We start from the raw sequence: 26,132 nt of genomic DNA, 5'->3' as shown, positions 1-26,132 counted from the left end.
AAATTTTATTAGCTAGTGTGCAGTGGTATTGTTTTTTGTGAAGTCATTGACAAATTAAAAATTTTAATTTGAAAAAATGTTTTTTTCATTTATTTAAATTTCATAGGACACCTCGGGCCTTGTGGAGGAATTTTATTTCCATAAAGGATGCATTTTTTTATTTTCAAAAAAGCAGAAACTTTCCAAAAAGGCATTGGGCCAATACTGAGTCACTAATTACCAATTACTGTAATTACCAAGTTTAGACAACCTACGCAATACGACCTTCGATTTGAGACAGAATATATATATATATATATTTATAGATATATATAGCTTTATTTCAAAAAACAAAATCCAACAATAAAGGAGCCGTCAATATTTTTGTATTTGTTTGCTCAGAACACCCGTATTCTTTTAGTGTACATGACAATTGACTTGACGTTCGTTTTTTGCACACTGCACACTACCAGTCCTATATCCTCCCAGCAGAGCTTGGTACTTCTCTGAGTCAAATCTGCTCTGCCTCGGCAAATGTTTTTTTACAACACCATCTGACACTTACCTGAACAAAGTAAATAATTTGCAACATTTTGCGGCAGTAGCCGCGAGTTCAGCTTGCTTTCTTTTACGTTCTCGATCTTTGCGAGGCATGGTGACAGCATAAGCAGCAGACGACAACTACACGATGATTACCGAAGAGGACACCTATCTGTTATTCGGAAACCGTCGGATGGCTTTTCCAATCAAAAACGTAACCCCCGATGATGCACCATTGTCATTGCTGTGGCTCCATAGTAGGCTGGACGATACATACCGTACCAGCCAATCATGCGACGAACACATGATCGTATTAGTCCAGAATTCATTGCGGTTCATTCAGTAGTTGGGAATTACGAGATGTGCGGGTCGACCTCGTTTCTCGTATCGAAGGTTGGGTTCGGGTTCAGTACAGATGCATCGATTGTTGACGAGGTAAAGTGGACCGTGTCGTGCGCAAGTCTTTTGTGTAATGAACGTTACTTTCGGTAAAAAGGGGGCATACGGCCAGACAAACATTAAAGGCAGGCCAATCTTGGCCGTAAGGTACTTCAATTTTGAGGAGGCGTGCGGCCAATTTTGAAAGGCACGACGGCCATTGGCCGCGGTGCCGCGGCTTATGTCTAGCCCTGTATTAGTATGGTGTTCCTAATAATCCTTTAGGTGAGTGTATATATATGCTCTTGATTGTTGAAATGAGTGGGATCACCATGGTGAGATCCAAAGAGCTCTCTGAGGCCTTCAGAAAGAAGCATGTAGATGCATATGAGTCTGGGACCCCAAGATGCTGAATTAAGTCACCAAAAATCCTAAAATGTCATCACAGGTCATACAGGAAGCTCTTGCCACAGTTGTTGTCAAGGTACATGCATCTACCATCAGAAAGAGACTGTGCAAGTTTGGTTTACATGGGAGCTGTGCAAGGAGGAAACCCTTGCTGTCAAAAAAATACCAGGGCAAGACTGAAGTTTGCCAGAGACTCACCTAGACCAACTGTGAAGCATAGGGGTGGAAATGTCATGGTTTGGGGCTGCTTTGCTGCAGCAGAACCTGGCCAGCTCACCATCATAGAATCTACTATGAATTCTTCATCATATCAGAGGGTGCTTGAGGACAATGTGAGATCATCTGTCCAAAAGTTGAAGCTGAAGTTGGGGTGGATCATGCAAATGACAATGACTCAAAACATTCCAGTAAATCTACCAAGGAATGGCTTACAAGAAAGAGTTCTGGAATAGTCAAGTCAAAGCCCAGATCTGAATCCTATTGAGATGCTGTGGAGTGATTTTAAGAGGAAGTGTATGCAAGACACCCTTCAAACATCACACAGCTTAAGGAATTCTGCAATGGAGAGTGGGGAAAACTTTCTGCCAGTCGATGTCAGAGATTGACAGATAGCTATAGGAAACGTCTCATTGAAGTTATTTCAGTCAAAGGGGGAAATACTAGCTATTAGGGCACAGGGTGTCCTAACTTTTTCCTCAGTAGGCATTGGCATCTTAGTTAATTTCTTTTGTGAAAAAAGTGAATTTGTTTCTTGTTTTTTCATCGGTCATGCAATTAAATAACCTTTATCTACAAATATAATTTGAAACAAGATTCAATATTGATATGTTGATATTTCTTAATCTAGTACTAAATATTTAATGGGTGTCCTAATTTTTTCACATAACTATATATACAGTGGTACCTCAGAACTAAAACTTAATCCATTCAGAACTCCGGATTGAATCCTAAAAAGTTTGAGTTGTGATTGAATTTTCCCCATAAGAAATAATGGAAAACCAATTAATTGGTATCCGGCCCCAAAAAATTACACCAAAATATGTTTTTTTTTTTTAGCATTTAAACACAAAATGAACCAGATAAAACAAGAAGAGCATATACTGTACTAAAGAAATCTAAGCACATTTATCAAAACAGTAATTTGTAAAGTAAGAAAATAAATGTATCCAAACAATGTTCTTATGTTTATGGGTACTTGCTGAGTGCCTGCTATGAGCAGCTGTGTAGTGTTAACCCTGCACTGCACTGGCCTGTGTAACGAGAGTAATCACTTACTGGGGGGTGCTGAAGCTCTGTTTACTTATAAGAACTCGTGGCCATAGGTGGAAATTAGCGGGAGAACATTTCAAACTGGATTTAAGGAAGCACGTCTTTACACAGCGTGTAGTCAGAGTATGGAATAGTCTTCCTGATAACGTAGTGCAAGCTGAATCCTTGGGTTCCTTTAAATCAGAGCTAGATAAGATTTTAACAACTCTGAGCTATTAGTTAAGTTCTCCCCAAGCGAGCTTGATGGGCCGAATGGCCTCCTCTCGTTTGTATAGTTCTTATGTTCTTATGACAAGTTCATCACTGATAATTGCAGTCCATGTCATCTCTCCTCCACCACCTTGTTGGTGCTTGATGGCCCACCCATCTGCTCCATCAAGAGTCACTTTCATTTCATCTGTCCCCAAAACCTTTGTACCATCAGTCTTGAGATGTGTTGGTGCCCATTCTTACAATGTTATACCTTACATGCCTTGTTGAGTGGAGACCATGTTTCAGCGTTTATGACCTTAAGAATGTCACGCAGCACACTGCACCTAGACCGTCTCGGGATTCTGTTTTGATTGCAGTTTTGAAAAATGATGGCATTTGATGCTCAAGAGTCTCTGAAAGTCTCCCCTTTAATTTGGCACGGAACTTTGACAGTTTATGTGTGTCATCTTCTCTCTAAAAGCCTCTTCAGTCCTCTTTGGCTGTTAGCAACAAACCACTTGATTGTACAAAAGTCTGCCAGTTTTGACTGGTACTTTACTATTTTGTTTTTTTTTTCCTGCTCTCTGTAAGGTCCTCTTTATATATACCTTTCTGACTCGCAGACTGTGCAAAAATCAACCACATGCTCTACTGCCAATTTCTAGAATATACCTTCTTCAAACACTGGCACAATAAGAAGTCAGCAGCTTTCTAAGAGGTTATGATATTCCTGCAAGACAATGCCCCTCCCTATGCATCAAAGTATTTCATAGATTGGCCTAGAAAGGCATAAAACGTGATTGGATTATGGCCTGTCCCCCTTCATCGCCTGACTCAACCCCATTGAGAACTAATGGACCTTACCAAAGTGTGAGATTTTCCAAAGTAGCAAGCAGTACCTTTCTCAGAGCAGCTTCTATGTGGTAGTCCTAGCTGGCTCAGCTAATATAGGACAGGATCAAATCAAAAACCTGATTGGTTCAGTGGGAAACAGGCTCATGGTGGCCACTGAAAAGAAAGTTGGCTATACTGGGCATTAAACTGGGTGAAGTGGGCTGTATTGAACGGCTGAAAGCTTGTTAATCCTTATATATACTGATATATATACAAAAATTGTTTCTTCTTATTATTTCTATTGATGGTGAAGAGAGATAATCCACTTAGTTTCTGATTGCCTAATAATTCTGCACACTGATAATCAAGCGTTTTTCTTTTATTTTTGTTTGTGAAAGTCAAATGTAACATGTTCTCTCTAAATAAATTTACTTTGTACACAAGAAAGCTTTCAACTCAACTTTTGCTAAAAATTATCTCCAAGAATAGTACTTGCCTAATAATTCTGCACACAATGTACTTAAATATAAGGTAAAATGTAATATTAAACGTTCCTTTTTCAAAAGGAATTGCAAATTGCATTTGCAATTGTATTTTCCATATGTGGACGCATAAAGTATGACATAATTCAAATGCAATTGCAAATTTTGCATTAACGTTTGCTTTTTCGCTTTCGCGAACGAACACTGACTGCCACATTTCAAATGAAATAGCAAAGTCCATTTGCAATTGCATTTCCCATGTCTTACAAGGGAAATCCCGGACATTTTTCAAAAGGAATTGCAAATTGCATTTGCAATTGCGTTTTCCATATGTGGACGCATAAGGTGTGACATAATTCAAATGCAATTGCAAATTTTGCATTACCGTTTGCTTTTTCGCTTTCACGAACGAACACTGCCACATTTCAAATGAAAAAGCAAAATCCATTTGCAATTGCATTTCCCATGTCTTACAAGGGTCAGGGGTGGGTCTATACTGTGGGGCGTGATTGTATGGGGAGTGACGTCACTCGCAGTCGACGACCAAAAGGGGTGTTGTAATAACCCGGTGTACAACCGATTGATACCACCATACAGGAATCGCAGTAAAGGAATGCTTTATTGGGGAAAACTCAACTGATTCATTTCTCAGCCTGCACTCGCGCTCTCTGAACTACCCTAGACAATGGATAACACTCCTAATGGTGAGGAGTGGTATTTCAAGTAAAATATTATATAAATAGAACCATCAGGATACCACATCCCTCCCTTCTTAAGAGTAAACTACTCAGGTTAACTCTAACACTAGTTATCGGTTTAAACTGCTCCCAAATTATACTGGACAGTGAATTTGTAATTATACCATTAGGTACTACTTACTATAACAAAATCACACAGGAAACACTATTACATTGTTTTAAGTGTTGACATTAAATATATATATATTTTTTATATATATTTCAGTTCTTAATATTACAAAACAACTCCCTAGGAAGGTGGGTAGACTACCATCCTTCCTGTGATCCCAGAGCACATTCTTGCTCATTAATGGGGAATCACACTACTTGTCTTACATAATCTTCCAGGTAAGAAGGACTCAGAGCGGCGTAGTACTGGCAGTAGGTCTGCTCCCACATCTAGCGTAGTGTCAGCTGGAAGGTGAGGCTGGGCTGTCTCAGTAGACTCTGTCACCTTTCCTCCCACCAACGCCAGGACAACAGTCTCCGTAGGCAAGACCCCCGCAGCTTGCTCCGGAATATTAAGACTGGCAGGCTCTACTATGACCTCCGGTCCAGATGAGCCAGCCATGGTCGCAAGCCGTTTCCTGATTTGGTCAACATGACGTCTCATGCTGCGTCCATCTCCCGTCTGCACCAAATAAGACACTGGTCCAGTGAGTTCTTCAATGACTGCGGGGACCCACTTTGGTCCGTGACTATAATTACAGATGTACACATCATCACCAGGGGAAAAACTCCTCCACTTGCTGTGTGTGTCATGTTGTAGTTTCTGTTTGAGTTGCTTCCTGCGTATTTTTGACTTCAAGTTCGGAAGCAGAAGATCCAAAGTAGAACGTAATCTCCTGGACATCAGCATTTCAGCTGGTGACACCCCTGTGGTGGATTGTGGGGTAATCCTGTAACTGAACAGAAATCTTGCTATTTTTGCATCCAAGGAGTCTCCTCTGATTTTCTTTATGCCTTGTTTGAATGTCTGCATGGCTCTTTCTGCCAGGCCGTTGGATGCCGGGTGGAAAGGCGCAGATGTCACGTGCTGTATACCATTTTGCTTCAGGAATGTCTGAAACTCTTGGCTGGTAAAACAAGTTCCACTGTCGGATACTATGGTCTGGGGTAAGCCGTGTGTGCTAAAACACTGTCTTAGCTTCCCTATAGTAACTTGACTAGTTGCGCTGTCCGTTGGATACACGTCCATCCATTTGGAGTGTGCATCTACAAATATTTAGAAACATCTTGTCCAGGTGTGGGCCTGCATAATCAACATGCAGTCTGCTCCACGGTGTCTCAAGCCACTCCCATGGATGAAGTGGTGCCCCAACTGGAGACTTCCTGTTTTCCTGGCATGCGTGGCAAGACTGTATTTCCTTTTCCATCCCTGGCCACCACACATAAGAACGTGCTAACCCCTTCATTCTGGATATATCTGGGTGCGTGTGGTGCAGCTTTTTCAAAATTATGTTCCTTCCTGTCTTTGGAACAACCACTCTAGCTCCCCATAGTACACATCCATCCTTCACGCTAAGTTCCAGCCTTCTCTGGCTGTAAGCTTTGAACTCCTTTCCCACCTTTTTAGGCCATCCTTTCAGACACCAGAGTAACACTTGAGAGAGAGTCTCATCTTTAAGTGTCCACTGCTTTACTTGAGCTGTTGTGATTGGTGGATCTTCCATCACCTCCAGCATGAGGACCTGCTCTGTAATGTCCTCCTCTTCCGTTTGTGGCAGTGGCAATCTGCTCAGCGCATCTGCATTTCCATGTTCTTTGCCTGGTTTGTAAATGATTTTGTACTCATAAGCTCTCAGGAGTGTCACCCATCTTTGCACCCTTGGCGACCCCATCTGTGGAACTGGCTTCTTCTCGTGGAAAAGCGATATCAGCGGCTTGTGGTCTGTGGTAATTGTAAACCGCCGTCCATAGATGTATTTATGGAACTGCTTGATCCCAAACATGAAGGCTAACCCCTCCTTGTCGAGCTGTGAGTAACGTTTCTCAGCTGGGTTCAGACTGCGGGACATAAACCCTAATGGCTTTTCGCTTCCGTCTTCCATTACATGAGATAACACGGCCCCCACACCGTATGGTGAGGCGTCGCATGCCAACACCAAGTCCTTGTCCGCTGTATAGTGACACAGTACTTTAGCTGATTTTAATAGTTGTTTTGACAACTGAAATGCGTCTTCCTGCCTTTTGTTCCAGGTCCACTGAGCCTCCTTTCTCAACAATTGATGTAATGGTGCTAAGCGTGTGGCCAGCCCAGGGAGAAACTTGTTGTAGTAATTTAGCAAACCAAGGTATGCTCTTAACTCGGTCACTGTGGTTGGCGGTGCGGCCTCCTCAATGGCTCTCACCTTGTCTTGCAGGGGGTGCAGGCCTTCAGCATCAATCTTGTGACCTAAGTACTCAACTTCATCTTGCAAGAATGCACACTTGCATCTGCGGAATCGTAGGCCAGCTTCTTTTAGTCTCCTGAGTACCTCGTCCAGCGTGCTCAGGTGCTCAGCGTTGTCTCTCCCAGTCAGCAAGATGTCGTCTAAATACACAGCTACTCTAGGCAGGCCTTGCAACAAACTTTCCATCGTTCTCTGGAAAATTGCCGGAGCGGATGATACTCCGAAAGCAAGCCTATTGTATGTGAACAAGCCACGATGTGTGTTTACTGTTAAGTACTTCTTGGACTCATCATCCATCACAATCTGTTGGTAGGTGTGGCTCAAATCTAGCTTAGAGAACTGTTTTCCTCCGGCTAATGTGTTGAACAGGTCTTCCATGTGTGGAATAGGGTATTGCTCTAGCAAGGAGGCGCTGTTTACTGTTAGTTTGTAATCACCGCATATCCTGACAGAACCATCCGGCTTCAGGACAGGTACAATGGGTGCTGCCCATTCAGCATACTTAACAGGAGCAATGATGCCCTCCTTCTGCAGCCTCTCCAACTCTTCTTCTACTTTCACCCTCATGGCATATGGAACTGAGCGGGGTCGGTAGAACTTAGGACGGGCTTCAGCAGACACACTAATTTTCGCTTTCATGCCTTTTAACATGCCTAGTTCTTGTTTGAAAACATCCTCATGCTTTGTAAGTATTTCCTGTAGTCCCAGGGCCTCTGTTCTCATATGTTTTATTTCATCCCACTTCAGCTTGAGGGCCTCTAGCCACCCTCTTCCTAACAGGCTAGGTCCAGTGCCTTGTACTACAACTAAGGGCAATATCTTCATCTGCTGTCCATAGGTCACTACAACTCTAGCTATTCCCACTACTTTTATTTTCTCTCCAGTATAAGACCTAATTATGAGTTTGGTTTCCTTTATTTGCGGGCGTTTCTTTTCTTCCCACGTCTCATTAAACTTCATTTCATTCATGATGCTCACACTACATCCTGTGTCAATTTCAAATTTTACTTTCTTTTTATTCACTTCCATTTTTACTTCAAATGGCTTAATTCTTTGTACTGAGATTTCTGTCTTCAAGCAGGCTAATGTGAATGCATCTTCTTCCTGCTCAGAACTATCGTTATTCTGCCTTTCAGATACATTGTGTGATCTATGTGTGCTTTCTTTTCGCTGGGCCAGGCGCCTTCTTTACGTTTATTTCGACAAGCCTTGGCAATATGTCCTACTTTCCCACAACAGTGACACTTTGCTTCTTTAAACTTGCATTCGGCTGCCCCGTGTTGTTTTCCGTGACATCGGTAACACTCTCTCTTTTTCCAATCTTCCCCCTTTCTCTCTCTTCTGTCCGTTCTCATGCTGTTACACGCTAACGGTGCCTTGGTCTGTAGGTCTTGTGCGTTTTTATTAGCGGCTTCCGCTGCCACGGCAATCTTAAATGCTTTCTCAAACGACAGGTCCGTTTCTGACAGCAAACGTCTTTGAATTCTATCATCGTTCATACCACACACCAAACGATCCCTTAACATCTGCTCCAGGGTAGCGCCAAAATTACAATCATGAGCTAGCCGTCTCAGCTCAGCTACATATGCACTGACATTCTCACTGGGCCATCAGGAGCGCGAGTCAAACTTAAATCTCTGCACAATCTCGCTCGGTTTAGGATTGAAGTGCTCTTTCAGTAAAGTTGTTAACTGACTGTATGTTTTCGAGCTGGGCTTCTCTGGACTGGATGAGCTTGTATGTAGCTGGTCCCACCACACTGATGAGGATAGCTCTCTGCTTCTCGCCGTCGTCAATATAATTTGCTACAAAAAACTGCTCAAGAATCTCACAGTACTCTTCCCATGACTGCTCCTTTGCATCAAACGCTGACAGGACACCTATCATCGCGTTCATGGTTATACATGTGCCCGCTCAATCCTCCGATCCTATTTTTATTTATTTTATTTTTAATTTTTTTAGTCCCGTTACTGTTCCCCTATTTTACGCACACCCTATTCATGCCTCCAAGATCCTCGTCGCCAATATGTAATAACCCGGTGTACAACCGATTGATACCACCATACAGGAATCGCAGTAAAGGAATGCCTTATTGGGGAAAACTCAACTGATTCATTTCTCAGCCTGCACTCGCGCTCTCTGAACTACCCTAGACAATGGATAACACTCCTAATGGTGAGGAGTGGTATTTCAAGTAAAATATTATATAAATAGAACCATCAGGATACCACAGGTGTGGAAGTAAATTAATGACAAAAGTCGTTGATGAAAAAAACACGTTGAATTACACTTATCGAATAATCCAAAATTAAGTTCCAAAACATACGTATTTTAAAGTGCATGTTTATAATTCAACCACATGAATTCAGTTCATTTAATTTCGCCTCAAAATAAATTTCTAAAGAACAAATTCAGTTGAAAATATTCCATGTGTTTTATTCAAGCAGTAACATTCAGTCCTCTTATTTCTGCTTTACAATATTCAGTCCCGTTATTTTCGCTGTTTCAAATACGCTGCCACAATTTCAGTGGTTTAAAATACGGTCCGAAATTCAACCCTCTATATCGGGGACTAGCAGGATGAGCGATAGACTGCCGATAGAGTTCTCTTCGATATAGTTATCTACGATAACTTATTGCGCCCCCCAACTAATAGGTTTTTATGTAAGTAATTCGCTAGCTGCATTAATTATCACCAAACTTATCTTGCTAACGTAAGATGCCTGCGGGCAACTTGTAAACTGAATTCATGTGGTTGAATTATAAACATGCACTTTAAAATACGTATGTTTTGGAACTTAATTTTGGATTATTCGATAAGTGTAATTCAACGTGTTTTTTCATCAACGACTTTTGTCTTAATTTACTTCCACACCCCTCTTGGTCGTCGACTGCGAGTGACGTCACTCCCCATACAATCACGCCCCACAGTATAGACCCACCCCTGACCCTTGTAAAACATGGGAAATGCAATTGCAAATGCATTTTGCTTTTTCATTTGAAATGTGGCAGTGTTCGTTCGCGAAAGTGAAAAAGCAAACGGTAATGCAAAATTTGCAATTGCATTTGAATTACGTCACACTTTATGCGTCCACATACAGTATGGAAAACGCAATTGCAAATGCAATTTGCAATTCCTTTTGAAAAATGTCCGGGATTTCCCTCCATATATATGCACATCTATATTGACGCGCAGAGGTAATGATTTAGGCTACCTGAAATATATATGTTCCTGTACATTTATTGGAAAGACACTTTCTAAAATTAAACGAAACTAATCAATCTCCGCACAAGCAGTTCGTCTCACAAGTAAATCGTTATGAATTTCTTTCACATTATCTTTTTATTTTTTATGTGTAGTGTTACGGAAGAGGATTAGGGCCACCATGAAAATATTATTTGAATTCTATCTTTAATCTCATAATTCTGACTTTAATGTCAGAATTCTGACTTTAATGTCAGAATTCTGACTTTTTTTTCTAAACTCAGAATTCTGAGATTAAAGTTAGAATTCTGAGAAAAAAGTCAGAAAGTCAGAATTCAAATAATATTTTCATGGTGGCCCTAATCCTCTTCCGTATAGCGTTGGTCATACGTATAACATCTACATACAGTGGGGGGCAGACGGACACCGACAGGATTCATGGTGTTCATGTGTTTCTTTTAATTAATGACAGCAGTCAATATAACAACTGAACTAAAGATTAGAAAATTTCTTTTTATGACAATTATCCACAAAGTGTGCAGCTTTTGTCACTGCAGTATTTTTTTGTCTGCTTTTCAGGTGGTTGACGCAACATATTTTTCGACGCGTGCCCTCTGTCCGTTGGTGGGAGTGTGCTCACCTGTGTGTGCGCGCACGTGTCTGCGCGTGCACATCGGGGTGGAACTCCGCCATGCGCGAAACAGACAGCAGAGCAGTGTTGCCAACTTAGCGACTTTGTAGCTATATTTAGCAAGTTTTTTGAACTCTCTGGTGACTTGTTTTCAAAAAAGCGATTAGCGACAAATCTAGCGACTTTTTCTAGTGTTATTGGAGACTTTTGGAGACGTGGAAGCACGTATCGTTCTTACTCTCCTCACTGAGCACCGGGTGCTACCGTGGGCTCCCCTCCCATCCCAAAGCATTCACAGGCGGACAGTCCTCACGCAGCAGCCCCGCCCAGCTGCAGTCAGAGCAAGAAATGTCCAGACTGCAAATGAATGGCACATGCGCGAAGCCACCACTGGCTGTTCCTGCCCTGGCTTATTGCCAAAAACTCCGCCAAGTATGACAGTTTTTAAGAATAAATAATTCCGCCAGAGTGTCTCTTTGGGGTCACTTTTGCTGGTCCCAAGCCCGGATATAGGAAGAGGGTTGGAATTATGATGTAAAAAAACAAGAATCGACAGAAGAAAGTTCATTTGTAGTTCTAAACGTATTTAGGGTGTTTTTTAACCACTTTTTGTCTTTCCCACGACATTATTCCTCTCTCCTACAGCGTCCATTAAAATTACATGCACATTATGCAAATTAGGCGATGGCGTCATTTAGCGACTTCTAGCGACTTTTGGGACAACCAATAGCGACATTCTTTGCTGAGGAGTTAGCAACAGTGGGTCAGAGGAGAATTGTGACTTCTGTTGTGATCTGGCGCTATATAGAGAATAAAATTAAATAAAATTAAGCTGACCTTCAAGGGGGGGCGGGACGTGCCATTGGGGGGGGGGGGCGAGGCATCCCCCTAATATAATGGTAGGGGAAACACTGATCTACATACAGTGTTTCGTATCATATAAAACAATATTGATGCAGGTGCTCAGACACGATTCATCTTGTAAATATGTCACGTGGCCACTAGGAAGGGTTTGGGCATTACGGGCATGTGGGGTTTTGTTTGTACCCTCGTGACTTTGGTATGCCAGCCAGGATCGCTGGACTAATTAATTAATTGCCTTGGCAATTCGGCACAACACCTGTTCTATGTACGGGGAATTGGGATTGGTTGGGAAAGTGAAGGAGGAGGATCGCACGAGAGAAAAGAGGCACCCCGGAAGGAGAACAAGGAAATAGACACCAGCCGGGAGACCGTGGACAGCGCACACCGGAGCCGATACCGGAGAGCGGAACACCCCGTAGGGAGACTGCGGACACCGAGGACAGCCTGTGGGAAGGACAGCGCTGGGAGGGAAGAGACGCAGCGATCGCGCCTTGAGACGCTCTGTTGGAGAAGGAGTCACCTTGACGCCGGAGCGGGGGAGAGCAACTGGGCACTCTCCCCGCACTGAGTTAAGTGGAAACCCTGTTTGTCCTGGACAGATCCATACATCGAGTCGGTGCCAGACTGGGGTCTGTCTTAGGGATACGTAGTTAAGGGGTGGTAGGGATTAGGATATCAATTTTCCCTGTAGTAGATACCGCGATACTGTGCTGTTGTAGTGAGTGTGCAATCGTGGTAAAGTTGGTTTTATGTTCGATATTCGGATTTGCCTCCCCTATATCTTTGAAACGACACCACCAAAAATCACAAAAGTCACACTCTCTGTTTCAGGAAAAAAAACATTGTATAGTGACTGATGTGTTCATTAATTATTGTAGTGACGAGGCATTTTCTGCGAAACTAATAAGCCAGCGTTGGAAGCGCAGCCTTTTGCTAGGGACCATCTACAAAGTGCAAAGTGCATTCTGGAGAACCAATACAAACATCTGTGAAATTGCAATAATTTCACATTCATACTAAACCAATTTCTCCCACTTCAAAGGTTGTAGTAGTTGTCAGAGGTGATCACTGACTTACTACAGGTGGAATTCCTCAGAAATATCCAATCACAAGTGTACAGTAATTCAATATGTTTTTTGGAAAATTACTATAAACCACACAAATGGATTTCTCACTTCAAAGGATGTAGTGGATTTCAAAGGTGATCGCTGACTTACTACAAGTGGAATTTCTCTGAAATATCCAACCATGAGTGTACAATAATTCAATACTGAAATGATCTTGCAAATTAGGCCATGAAGTGTATTTGTGACTAGATAATGAACTCTGCAAATGAAGTAGGACAGGATAAAATATCTAACCAGGGGATCCCAAACTTTTCAGCTCACGACCCCCAAAATAACCGTGCCAGTGACTCGTGACCCCCACTATCCTCGGAAGTGGTTAAAATATACAAATGTTGTGCGCAACGGTGCATATGCGCCAATAGGCCTATCCAAACAAGAGCATGACAACACAAAAGAACACAATGCTCTAACAACTATATAACTTTTTTAAAATTGTTATTTACTCATATTACCTACACATTATGTGCATGAATGTTTAATGTTTAAAAAAATTAAAATAAATAAAAATAACATGGTGCTGTAAATTCTGCTGCAACTGAAGCTATTGATGTGTCGTTAATCTGTCATAATCACCTCAGGGGTCGCGATCAAACGGAAAGAAATTTGAAAGGCTGATGGATTTTTAATTTGCATAATTTTATTATTTATTTTAAATGTAACTATTAACTACTAGTTTTTATCTTTTGTTAGTTATGGATAAAATGTTAATTTAAAATGTTGATAAAATGTTATTTCTAATAGTTTTTTAAAAATTATTTGATTTCTTGGAAACCTACAAGCAAAACAATAAGGGCGAAGACTGGTGGCAAATAAAATCAATATCCAAAATGGATAAATTAGAAAAAAGTAGTGTCACAGAAATGACCTGGAGACAGAAATGTGGTTCAGAATCCCATATCATCAAGGAAGTTTAATTTAAGGAAGTTATACAAATAATTATATAATATCAAGAATGACAATAAGTGTCACATCCCAATCGTTCCGATCCCCACTCTGTGCCTGCAATTCATGACAGAATGACCAGACTCGACAACAAGACACCTCATCTTACTGAGGTGGCGTACTGTACTTCAGTCTAGTTGATGAGGTGATATACTGGCTCAGACAGTCCAGGAGGACCCCACAACTCGAGCCCTTGCTATACAGTCGAGGGGTAACCTGGAAGAGATTTCTTCGTCCGAAGACCCGCACCGTGTGGAGGAGGTGCGAGAGCCTTCTGCAGCTGAGGAGTGGAGTAGCAGAGACGCTGATCAGGCAGGTATCCCTGGACTGTGGACTGCCTTGTTCTCTGTTAGAACTGCCTGAACCATCCCTGGCTCTGCTTAAAACGGCAGGTAAAACGAAGTGGAAGAATCGCAGAGAAGCAGATTCCTCAGGTATCCTGTTAAAACCCCACATGAACCCCGCTTGCTTCCCAGTGGTTAAGCATGAGGCGTATCTCACAGTACTTGACCTGGCGGTGTTTGTCACACCCGGGTCGTCAGCCACCACTCCGCCCGAGTCTGCGTCTGACCTCCCTGCTACCGGTCCGCTCAGAACGGCACTTAAAGTCCCCGCTTCTCCATCCCTGTTGGGAACCCTGGTCTCCATTCCAGCGGTTCCGGAGATGCCTCCCAACACAGTCTTCTGTTCCCTGACTTCCAGTGTGCTCAATCTCCTTAGCCCCAGTTCCTGAGGTTCCCGTATCTGTCCCAGTTCCCAGCATGTGTCCCAGCTTCAGGTCCCGTCCTGGCTCCAGTTCCCAGCATGTGTCCACTCTAGTTCCCGTCCTGGGTCCAGTTCCCGTGTTTGTGCCAGTTTCTGTCCCGGCTGCAGACCCTGAGTCCTGGCTCCAGTTCACGTCCCAACTCCAGACCCCATGGCCACCCCATTTTGGAAGATCCCGGCCAGGACCCTGTCTCTGTCTCTTGCAGAGGGAGAGGCCACTTATGCCGGGGTCAAATCCCACCCATCCGGCCCCCGGGTTTGCCTTCAGTCCCCGTTGCTTCTGCCCAGCAGTCGCTGACGGTTCCTCCACCACCTGCTTGGCTGTCGCCTGCAGTCCCCTTGGCTCCTGCTCGGTGGTCACCTGTGGTCTCCCTGCAGTGACTCATTGGGGTCTACGATCCCACCTGTGATGACTCGTTGGTTGCCTGCGGTTTCCCCAGCTCAGCCACGTCAGTCGCTTAACTCTCTGGGGTCGAGTATGTCGTCGGCGACATCGCGTACTTTTCGCGTCTATTTCAGTTTATATCTCGCTGAAATATTAATGTAGAATCATGAAAAAAACGCTGGCTAAATCCGTAATCTGTCTTGTTTTCAAAACGTCCATTGTCGGAAGTATTAAAGTTTTTTTTAATTAGGTTAAATCAGCAGAAAAGTAAACCATGTCATCTTACTTTGTTTTACCTGCATCGGGGGCGTGTAGTGCTGCTCTCACCTGGAGATCGCTATTCACATTCTAAATAGCCGCATTAGCGCGTATTCAAATCGCATTCGCATGGTAATTTGATTAACAGCGCAACGGTGAAACGCAATCCAGATACATCCCCTTCAGCGCCATAAAAGGGAGTTGGGGACGTGGCCAGGTGACAATGGCTCATTCATACACATGAAAGTTGCTACATATTCAATGAAAGGAGCCAGAAATAGTGACATGAGTTAGGTTTTCTTATTTATTTATCCAAATGAATGTTGCATCTACACCATTTAGTCATCTTCATGTAGCCAAGACTTTGGTGATCAGATATCTGGGATCAAAACAAACTGCCAGCATTGCTTACTATGTACTTTTATAATGTTTCTGCAAGTGTTCCAAACTGCATTTTGCAATGTCTATACTTTGATGTCAAATTTCAAACTTAACAAAAATCTGCCATATTTACAATATATATTAAAATAAAGATGAGTGTAATGGCAGAACAAATATATAAGAAATAATTTATTTGCCATGAATTATCCATCCATCCATCCATCCATCCATTAACTTCCGCTTATCCGAGGTCGGGTCGCGGGGGCAGTAGCCTCAGCAGGGAAACCCAGACTTCCCTCTCCCCAGCCACTTCCTCCAGCTCCTCTGGGGGAATCCCGAGGCGTTCCCAGGCCAGCCGAGAGACATAGTCCCTCCAGCGTGTCCTGGGTCTTCCCCGGGGCCTCCTCCCAGTGGGACATGCCCGGAACACCTCACCAGGGAGGCGTCCAGGAGGCATCCTAAGCAGATGCCCGAGCCACCTCATCTGGCTCCTCTCAATGCGGAGGAGCAGCGACTCTACTCTGAGTCTCTCCCGAATGACTGAGCTCCTCACCCTATCTCTAAGGGAGAGCCCAGCCACCCTGCGGAGAAAACTCATTTCGGCCGCTTGCACTCGCGATCTCGTTCTTTCGGTCACTACCCAAAGCTCGTGACCATAGGTGAGGGTAGGAACGTAGATCGACTGGTAAATCGAGAGCTTTGCCTTTTGGCTCAGCTCCTTCTTCACCACGACAGACCGATGCAGCGCCCGCATCACTGCTGACGCCGCACCGATCCGCCTGTCGATCTCCCGCTCCATCCTTCCCTCACTCGTGAACAAGACCCAGAGATACTTAAACTCCTCCACTTGGGGAAGGACCTCCTCCCTGACCCGGAGAGAGCACTCCACCCTTTTCCGGCTGAGGACCATGGTCTCGGATTTGGAGGTGCTGATTTTCATTCCAGCCGCTTCACACTCGGCTGCGAACTGCTCCAGTGAGAGCCGAAGGTCGCGGTCTGATGAAGCCAACAGAACCACATCATCTGCAAAAAGTAGAGACCCAATCCTGAGGTCACCAAACCGGACACTCTCAATGCCCCGGCTGCGCCTAGAAATTCTGTCCATAAAAGTTATGAACAGAATCGGTGATAAAGGGCAGCCCTGGCGGAGTCCAACCCTCACCGGGAACGAGTCCGACTTACTGCCGGCAATGCGGACCAAGCTCTGACACCGGTTGTACAGGGACTGAACAGCCCTTATAAGGCAGCCCGGCACCCCATACTCCCGGAGAACTCCCCACAGAACTCCCCGAGGGACGCGGTCGAATGCCTTCTCCAAGTCCACAAAGCACATGTAGACTGGTTGGGCAAACTCCCACACACCCTCAAGGACTCTGCGGAGAGTATAGAGCTGGTCCACTGTTCCACGGCCAGGCCGAAAACCACACTGCTCCTCCTGAATCCGAGGTTCGACTATCCGACGGACCCTCCTCTCCAGCACCCCCGAATAGACCTTACCAGGGAGGCTGAGGAGTGTGATCCCCCTATAGTTGGAACACACCCTCCGGTCCCCTTTCTTGAAGAGGGGGACCACCACCCCGGTCTGCCAATCCAGAGGCACCGCCCCCGATGTCCACGCGATGCCGCAGATGCGTGTCAACCAAGACAGCCCCGCAACATCCAGAGCCTTGAGGAACTCCGGGCGGATCTCATCCACCCCCGGGGCCCGGCCACCGAGGAGCTTTTTAACCACCTCAGCGACCTCTGCCCCAGAGATAGGCGAGTCCACCCCCAAGTCCCCAGACTCTGCTTCCTCATTGGAAGGCGTGTCGGTGGGATTGAGGAGGTCTTCGAAGTATTCCTTCCACCGACCCACAACATCCCGAGCTGTGGTCAGCAGTGCACCATCCCCACCATAAATAGTGTTGATGCTGCACCGCTTTCCCGCCCTGAGACGCCGGATGGTGGACCAGAATCTCCTCGAAGCCGTACGGAAGTCGTTCTCCATGGCCTCGGCAAACTCCTCCCATACCCGAGTTTTTGCCTCAGCAACCGCCGAAGCCGCGTTCCGCTTGGCCCGCCGGTACTCATCAGCTGCTTCCAGAGTCCCACAGGCCAAAAAGGCCCGATAGGACTCCTTCTTCAGCTTGACGGCATCCCTCACCGCCGGTGTCCACCAGCGGGTTCGGGGATTGCCGCCGCGACAAGCACCGACCACCTTACGGCCACAGCTCCGGTCAGCCGCCTCGACAATGGAGGCGCGGAACATGACCCATTCGGACTCAATGTCCCCCGCCTCCCCCGGGACATGGGCGAAGTTCTGCCGGAGGTAGGAGTTGAAACTCCCCCTGACAGGGGATTCCGCCAGACGTTCCCAGCAGACCCGCACTATACGCTTGGGTCTGCCAGGTCTGACCGGCTTCCTCCCCCACCAGCGGAGCCAACCCACCACCAGGTGGTGATCGGTTGACAGCTCCGCCCCTCTCCTCACCCGAGTGTCCAATACATGCGGCCGCAAGTCCGATGACACGACCACAAAGTCGATCATCGAACTGCGGCCTAGGGTGTCCTGGTGCCAAGTGCACATATGGACACCCTTATGCTTGAACATGGTGTTCATTATGGACAATCTGTGACGGGCACAGAAGTCCAATAATAAAACACCACTCAGGTTCAGATCGGGGGGGCCGTTCCTCCCAATCACGCCCCTCCAGGTCTCACTGTCATTGCCCACGTGAGCATTGAAGTCCCCCAGCAGAACGAGAGAGTCCCCGGGAGGAGCGCTCTCCAACACCCCTTCCATGGACTCCAAAAAGGGTGGGTATTCTGAACTGCCATTTGGCGCATAAGCGCAAACAACAGTCAGGACCCGTCCCCCCACCCGAAGGCGAAGGGAGGCTACCCTCTCGTCCACCGCGGTAAACCCCAATGTACAGGCGCCCAGCCAGGGGGCAATAAGTAAGCCCACCCCAGCTCGGCGCCTCTCCCCGTGGGCAACTCCAGAGTGGAAGAGGGTCCAGCCCCCTTCGAGGAGACTGGTTCCAGAGCCCAGGCCGTGCGTCGAGGTGAGCCCGACTACATCTAGTCGGAACTTCACAGCCTCGCGCACCAGCTCAGGCTCCTTCCCCACCAGAGAGGTGACATTCCATGTCCCTAGAGCTAGCTTCTGTAGCCGAGGATCGGATCGCCAAGGTCCCCGCCTTCGGCCACTGCCCAACTCACATTGCACCCGACCCCTATGGCCCCTCCTACAGGTGGTGAGCCCATTGGAAGGGGGACCCACGTGCCTTGTTCGGGCTGTGCCCGACCAGGCCCCATGGGTGTAGGCCTGGCCACCAGGCGCTCGCCATCGAGCCCCATCCCCAGGCCTGGCTCCAGGGGGGGGCCCCGGTGACCCGCGTCCGGGCAAGGGAAAACGTGAATCCATTATGTTTTTCTTCATGAGGGGTCTTTTGAGCCGCACTTCGTCTGGTTCCTCACCCAGGACCTGTTTGCCTTGGGTGACCCTACCATGGGCATAAAGCCCCAGGCAACTTAGCTCCTGGGATCATTGGAACACGCAAACCCCTCCACCACGATAAGGTGTCGGCTCCAGGAGAGAAATAATTTATTTGCCATGAATTAAGTTTATGATATTTGAAGAAATTTGTGATCATGCCCCAGTCAGTGAAAGTGTGTTTCCTACCCCTAGACCCCAAAGGGTTAAGCCATTGTCGGCTGTGGCAGTCTCTTCAACTGTCACCTCCACCTCCTATCTCGCGGTTGGTGAAGGTCCCTCCAGCTCCGGCCTCACGGTTGCCTGTGGCCCCGGCTGCTCCTGCCTTCCCTTCAGCTCCTGGTTTTTTTTTCCCTCCCTTTGTGCCCCCATCCCCTGGTTTGGTTCCCCTTGTGGGTGGTTTCCCCATATTCCCTCCTTGTTCACTTGGTCTTCCCCTCTCCCCCTTTGGTCAGTGTGCCCTCCGGTGCTGTCCCTTCATTGTCCCCTTCCTTGCTTTCTTTGGGTCTCCTGTTCCTGTCCTTAGTGTCCCTGTTCGTGTCTACGTTTGTTCAGTTGGTGTCCTGGGTGTTGCTGTCCTGCTTGTTCTTAGTGCCTGTACAGTTTCCATTTGCTTGTTAATGTGTTTTGGTTTTTGTTTCCCCCAGGTGGTGCTGTGCTCTGAGTTCCATTGTGTCCCCTGTTTGGTCCCTTTTAGGGATACTTGTAGTAAGTCAGTCATCAGCTCTGGCAACTACTACAACCTTTGAAGTGGGAGAAATCCATTTGTGTGGTTTACAGTAATTTTCCAAAAAACTTATTGAATTACTGTGCGGTCGTGGTTGGATATTTCTGAGAAATTCCACCTGTAGTAAGTCAGGGGGCACCTCTGGCAACCACTACAACCTCTGAAGTGGGAGAAATTGGTTTAGTATGAATGTGAAATTATTGCAATTTCACAGATGTTTGTATTAAAAAATCTTAGCAGAAAAGCTCCAGTAGCAATGCTTGTTTCTCCAGAATGCACTTTGCACTTTGTAGACTGTCCCTAGCAAAAAGCTGCGCTTCCAACGTTGGCTTATTAGTTTCGCAGAAAATGCCTTGTCACTACAATAATTAATGAACATATCACTCACTTTGCAATATTGTAGTACAATCTGCATTTTCTCCTGAAACAGAGAATGTTACTTATGATTTTTGGTGGTGTCGTTTCAAAGATATACAGTAGGGGAGGCAAATCTGAATATCAAACGAATATCGAATATAAAACCAACTTTACCATGCTGAGTGAGCACTGGTGTTTCGATTCGTTTGTGATTATTATTGCAGTGCCCTGTGGGGGTGGTAGCGTGGGTTTTGCTGTGATACAGTCTCGGTATCCCTATAAGGTGATTGTGGGGGGAAAAAGGGATAAATTGGTATTGTGGGGAAGAATCCTTGGTTGAATCCTTTTTACCTGTCGTGCCGTGGCAGAATCTGTTCGTTTGCCTTGGTTTCGTGCCGCCCTTATAGGCTCGGGCGGATGGGAACGGGCTATTGGGGACCATCTACCGCACGGACATCGCCTGGCTCCACCGACTTCATAGTGGACCCTGAAGGGACTTTTATTTAATTTTTACTATGTCTTTGCATGTCATTTGCTAGCTTTGGTGTGTGTTTTTATTCCTTGTATAATAAATTGGTAAAATGCGAGCCGTCAGGTGTTTGGAGCGACTCATACCAGCACAAACAGTCTGAACCCAATTGGAGGGTCCTTGTGCCCTATTGTTACATCAGGTGGCATAGTCGAGGCTTATAAGGTTTATTGGGGGCAAAGTGGTCATCTGGGGTTCTAACTAGTGGGCCTTTGTGATTAGGCTAAAAAAAAAACAGTTTTGCTTTAATTGTCCCTTTTCCTTGAGTGTGGCGTTTGACCCACGTGACGTAGCCGTGACAAATAGACAATATAAACGGTATCCGTACACTACTTTCTCATGTTTTTCTTGGCATTTTCTTTTCTCTAGATAACTTTGTACACGTGTGTGTGTGTGTGTGTATGCTATGTTCTATCACAAGTTTATTACATTTTCCATTATAGTTTGCTGCTGTCTTGTGAATACACTAATACAGTAGTACCTCAGAACTCGAATTTAATCCCCATTAAGAACTCTGGATCGAATCCTAAGGAGTTCAAGTTGTGATCGAATTTTCCCCATAAGAAATAATGGAAAACCAATTCATTTGGTTCCCAGCCCCAAAAAATTACACCTAAATGTTTTTTATTTATTTATTTAATTTTTTATTTTTATTTTATCAGGTTCATTTTGTGCATATACTGTAATAAACACATCTAAGCACATTTACAAAACAGTAATTTGTAAAGTAAGAAAATAAATGTATCCAAACAATGTATCCTGCCCCAATCGTCTGCTCTTTCCGTGTGCCCCGCCCCCCGTTAACCCCGTGTGGAATCCCAGTGTGATCAGCTGTTTCTGGTTGTTGTCATTAGTCCTCTGTATTTCGTCCGCGTTTGTTTCCCCAGTCCGGTCATTGTATTGTCTGTCTGCGTTTGCCTGCCTTACCTGTAATTAAACCCCGTATTCTCCGATACCCTGACGTCTGCGTCTTTGTCTCCGTTCGGTCACCCAATGAGTCACGTGCTGCGTGACTCATTTCCCCGTGCTTACAAGTTCTTAGGTCAGCGTTCACGGTTTGACTTCTGAGATTCAGATTGAGCTCTAGGTAATTTTTTTTCGAACTGGTTGGTTTGACTTTTAAGAAATTTGAGTTCTAATGAGTTTGAGAACTGCGGTACCACTGTATATTATTACCTCAATTTAGGTAAAGTATCTGGCAACAATTGGGGGGCCCAGCAGTTGTGCTGGCGGGGCTCTGGCCAGAAGATAGCTTTTGGGGAGATGCTGGCCTGCAGAGCAGTCATAGGTACAGTATGTAATGTTCATATGCAATAAGACCCTAAGAACAACATCAAATCTTGAATTTAATTGTAAAGACCAAATTACGGAATATTTTGTGACTTGGAAATACAGTATACAAGTTTTGTGTTGCAGATGTCACTAGAAAATAAGGGCATGATGGTATTTCATAAAGACAGATCAGCCTGGGAAGTTGACTTAACTTAAACTTCTAACTTGATCTTAAGTTCTGTTCCAAAGCTAGTTTAAAGGCTCCACCTGTGACTCAACTAGACTTGACCTTTCGCGACTGACATTTTAATTCACTGTAAAGCCCTTTTTGTCCAAAAAGTTCCAAGAACTATGGAACCAACAAAGTCCTGGGAAACTACATGATAGTAGGGAAAACACAAGTATATACTTTGCACTTGGACAACCTCTTGTTTTTTTTTTTTTACATTAGCATTTCAGTTTTTTTTCTCAATTAGATGCTGTGACAAAAAGTAGCCAGGCCACAGCCTCAGAGGCAGAATCTTCAGTTAAAACATGGCTGCGGAATGCTAGAGACCGGGATGGGGGAAGGAGCCGAAGGACACTGAGGGGATTGATTTTAATATTGATTTTTTTATGTATGTAATACTATGTGCCCATTGTTCTGTTTAATAAAAAAATGTAGTACTCAATCCACATACTCAGTTTTGTATTCAATTTTCAATATGTTTTCTTTATTTTTTTCTTCCAACCTGTCCGTGAACAGATGTGTTTGAAACATATTACAGTACTTGTAGTTTATTACTGCTACTTTCAATAAGTGCAAATATTCTGCATACGCATTAATAATAACGTTGTGGTATACTGGCAGTATAGGACCAAACTAATTTTATTTAAAGACCCACAAAGCATGCCCACGGAGACACTGGAGCACTGTGGCTTCACAGCTTTCCTTCCTCCCAATGTCCCCCCAGTAGGCCCACAGTATGCCCACAGTTTGCCCAAAGTATGCTCAATACGCAGTACACCCCACAGTGTGCCCATAGTATGCCCACAGGGGAGGCCGACCCAAAGTGTGGGCAAACTGTGGGCCCACAATGGGTCCCACTCTGCTTAGTGTGAGCAGCCCACAAGGGCCCCACGTTGTGAGGCCCACACGTGCCCCGCATTTCACGCCAGTAGTGGGGCCCACACATATATATATATATATATATATATAAATTTCACACATCCCATCTTGCTGAGGTTACAGTTAGCCTGGGGTCATAGCACAGGGTCAGCACCCCTGGATCCAACTTGGACATAGTGGCTTTTTACTTACCATAATACTCAGTGTTGCCCCAGCCTGTGACAGTTCCCATCTGTCCATCAATCAGTCGCTGGCCGTAGGTTGGAAGGCACACTGGCTGAATATATTCTGTCCCAAACCAGAAAAAAAAGATCACTAGAAAGTTTTCGAAGTACATTTCACATAATGACCGTTTTAACAAAATGAATACCAATCAATACCAAAAGTGCTGTGATCAACGAAAATGAATCAGGAAAACCCTTACCAGGAAAAAGTCCTACTCCCTTTGGAAAGCCAACAAACAGAAAACACAGTAACACATGAGCTATTGACTGAAACCCCATACTGACCCACCCCCATATGTTTCTTAACCTCAGATTGAGGTTATTCTTGTCGGGACCAAAAACATGTCTCCACGAGGTAAAAAGTTATAGATTTTTATCACATTGTTGGGAGATGTGGTACCCACAATGTAATAATCACAAAAAATATAACACACATACAAAATATCATACAGGCAATTTACAGATAGCAAAAAGCATAACTTCATGCCTTTGGATTGCAGTAGGAAACTGGAATACCCAGAGGAGACCCCCAGGACTGTTGAATAGCAAATAGAAAAAACAGACCATAAATGACATGCTTGTGGGCAATAAACTGAGCTAGAGAGGCATGATAGGACTGCTATTTGAGAAAAAGCTGCACTTGAGACCGCACATAAAATTTGTTTCCTCTTCTAAATAACACCCCATACTAGACTCCACAAAGCACTGCTGATTTCAATTAATTTTATTATTGTTATGAAAATAAACATGAATTGCACAGTTGAAATGATTTTTTAGTAAAACAACAAAAGCAAATAATCATCTGGAATTCTGGGTGGGTTGCAATATATCTGAAAACTCAACATATATCCAACATGTGACAGCACTATCTAGCAGTTTAGAGGTTCTCACCAGTGAACTGCAGCCGGCTGGTAAGGGCCAAGACGGCAATATCACGACTATTATCGTCAACATTGGGGTCCACAAAGGGCAGGTAGCTACTGTGGAAGACCACCGTCTGCACCTCAGCTGTATGCACGCTGCTGTGAGTGTGAGCTTTGTAGATGGAGCCAAGAAGTACCCTCCACCGAGCTACGTGGCGATACCGCCTAGGAGGAAGGGAACCAGAGGCAAACAGCACCAAAATTCAATCATGTTTAGCCATTTTCTCATTAATACTACAAGAACAACAACAAATAATAATAATAATAATAATAATAATAAAGATCTGTCAAATATTTATATTCTATTTTCTGTTTTGTGTACCATGACCAATGAGGAATATTTCATCTCCGTGTGTGACCCATTCATCAAAGAGCTGTTATGACAATAAAGATGCTTTGACTTGATAATTTTGTTGTCAGTAATATTAAGAGGCATAGGATAGTCAGTAGTAAACAGGTACACTTAATGGTGAACAGAGAGGAAACAGACACTTACTCTGGGAAACAGTGAGCAGCACTGACTATCCAGCGGTCGGAGATGATGGAGCCGCCACACTGGTGAACCCCATCATACTGCAGGCTAACCTGCCATGGCCAGCTGCCCTGCCGGGCATCCAGCCCCCCGACGATGCGATCCTCTGTTAGGCTACGGCGCCCACAGTCTGGAATGGAAATCAGTTAGTGAAAGAATGAGAGAAAGAAGGGGGGAAGTAGATAACAGAATGACAGAAGGAGCCACTTCAGTTTGAAATGAGAGTAGGTTGAGGAGGAAAAGTTAGAAAATAGCACAATCGGGAAAAATAGAATCTGGGAAGGCTGCAGTAGCAAGCAGGACTATCAGTTTTCTACTAAATATTTACCTTGACATTGCACTCTAAGGATCAGCCCACTGTCACAGTTGCTACATGAACAAGGAGAAATTAAGACTTCACATTTTAGTAACATTTAGACTATAAAAAAGTTGACAACTTAAAATTTCAAGGCAACTTACTGCACTAGATTTTTGAGTTTTAAGGACTCAGATTTCTAAGTTTTGAAGAAAATTACCTATTGTTGTGCCAATAACTTTTTTTTTGTTCAGATAATTTATCGTTCATATCTATAAAAACTTCAGTTTTTCAGTTTTACATACCAAGAATTCCAAACGTGTGCCAACTTATTGTCTTTGGTTCAGGTGATTTATCATTCATATGCTTAAAAATTTGATTTTAACATACTAAGCATTCAAAACAGCAAATTCTGTGCCAACTAATTATTATGAATTAAAATAAACAACAATTTCAGTTAACATTCTAGTAACAAGTAATAGTTGACACATTTTGAAGATGTTTTTGAGGAAATTCTCTTCTCACCTTGTCCATGTTGCTGTCCATGAGAGCAAGCTGGGCTGTGATGGACAGCCACCTGTTGTGGTGCCTAGGGAGCTGGGGTGGGGGGTCAAAGGCCTTGCTCAAAGACCCACAGATATGCTGAGGCTGGGGTTGAACTAGTAACCTTTGAACCATGGGTACAGAGAACCACTGAGCCACACACTCAGGTGTTTGGAAAGTATGCTGAATAAAGTGCCAACACAAAAGGACTATTTACAGTTTTATGACTGCTTAGAGTTTTGGCAAAGTCACAGTCAAGTTGGGGCAGCCTGTGGCTCAATGGGTTAAACCTGTGCCTGTGATCCAAAAGTCACCAGTTCAAGCCCAGCCTCAGCACATCTGTGGATGCTGGAGAATGGCACTGCGCCCTGGGTACT

The 26,132-nt window shown here is 44.6% G+C and overlaps 1 protein-coding gene across 3 annotated transcripts in view; it reads right to left on the bottom strand.

Moving 5' to 3' along the window:
* hpn (hepsin) overlaps nucleotides 1–26,132 on the bottom strand; it is a 39,780-nt gene that overhangs the window by 4,645 nt on the left and 9,003 nt on the right. For all 3 annotated transcript variants that reach the window (XM_023801132.1, XM_072716481.1, XM_023801133.1), the window contains 4 exons: nucleotides 25,246–25,286; nucleotides 24,882–25,047; nucleotides 24,354–24,550; nucleotides 23,431–23,526 (listed from right to left, as the gene is read on the bottom strand). In XM_023801132.1, the coding sequence (XP_023656900.1) occupies nucleotides 23,431–23,526; nucleotides 24,354–24,550; nucleotides 24,882–25,047; nucleotides 25,246–25,286 (500 nt within the window). The remainder of the gene's footprint in view (nucleotides 1–23,430; nucleotides 23,527–24,353; nucleotides 24,551–24,881; nucleotides 25,048–25,245; nucleotides 25,287–26,132) is intronic.

Source organism: Paramormyrops kingsleyae, chromosome 9 (genome assembly GCF_048594095.1).
Source record: "Paramormyrops kingsleyae isolate MSU_618 chromosome 9, PKINGS_0.4, whole genome shotgun sequence".
Taxonomy (NCBI): domain Eukaryota; kingdom Metazoa; phylum Chordata; class Actinopteri; order Osteoglossiformes; family Mormyridae; genus Paramormyrops; species Paramormyrops kingsleyae.
Note: the sequence above shows the minus strand (reverse complement) of the source record. Positions and strands in the feature narration are given on the sequence as shown.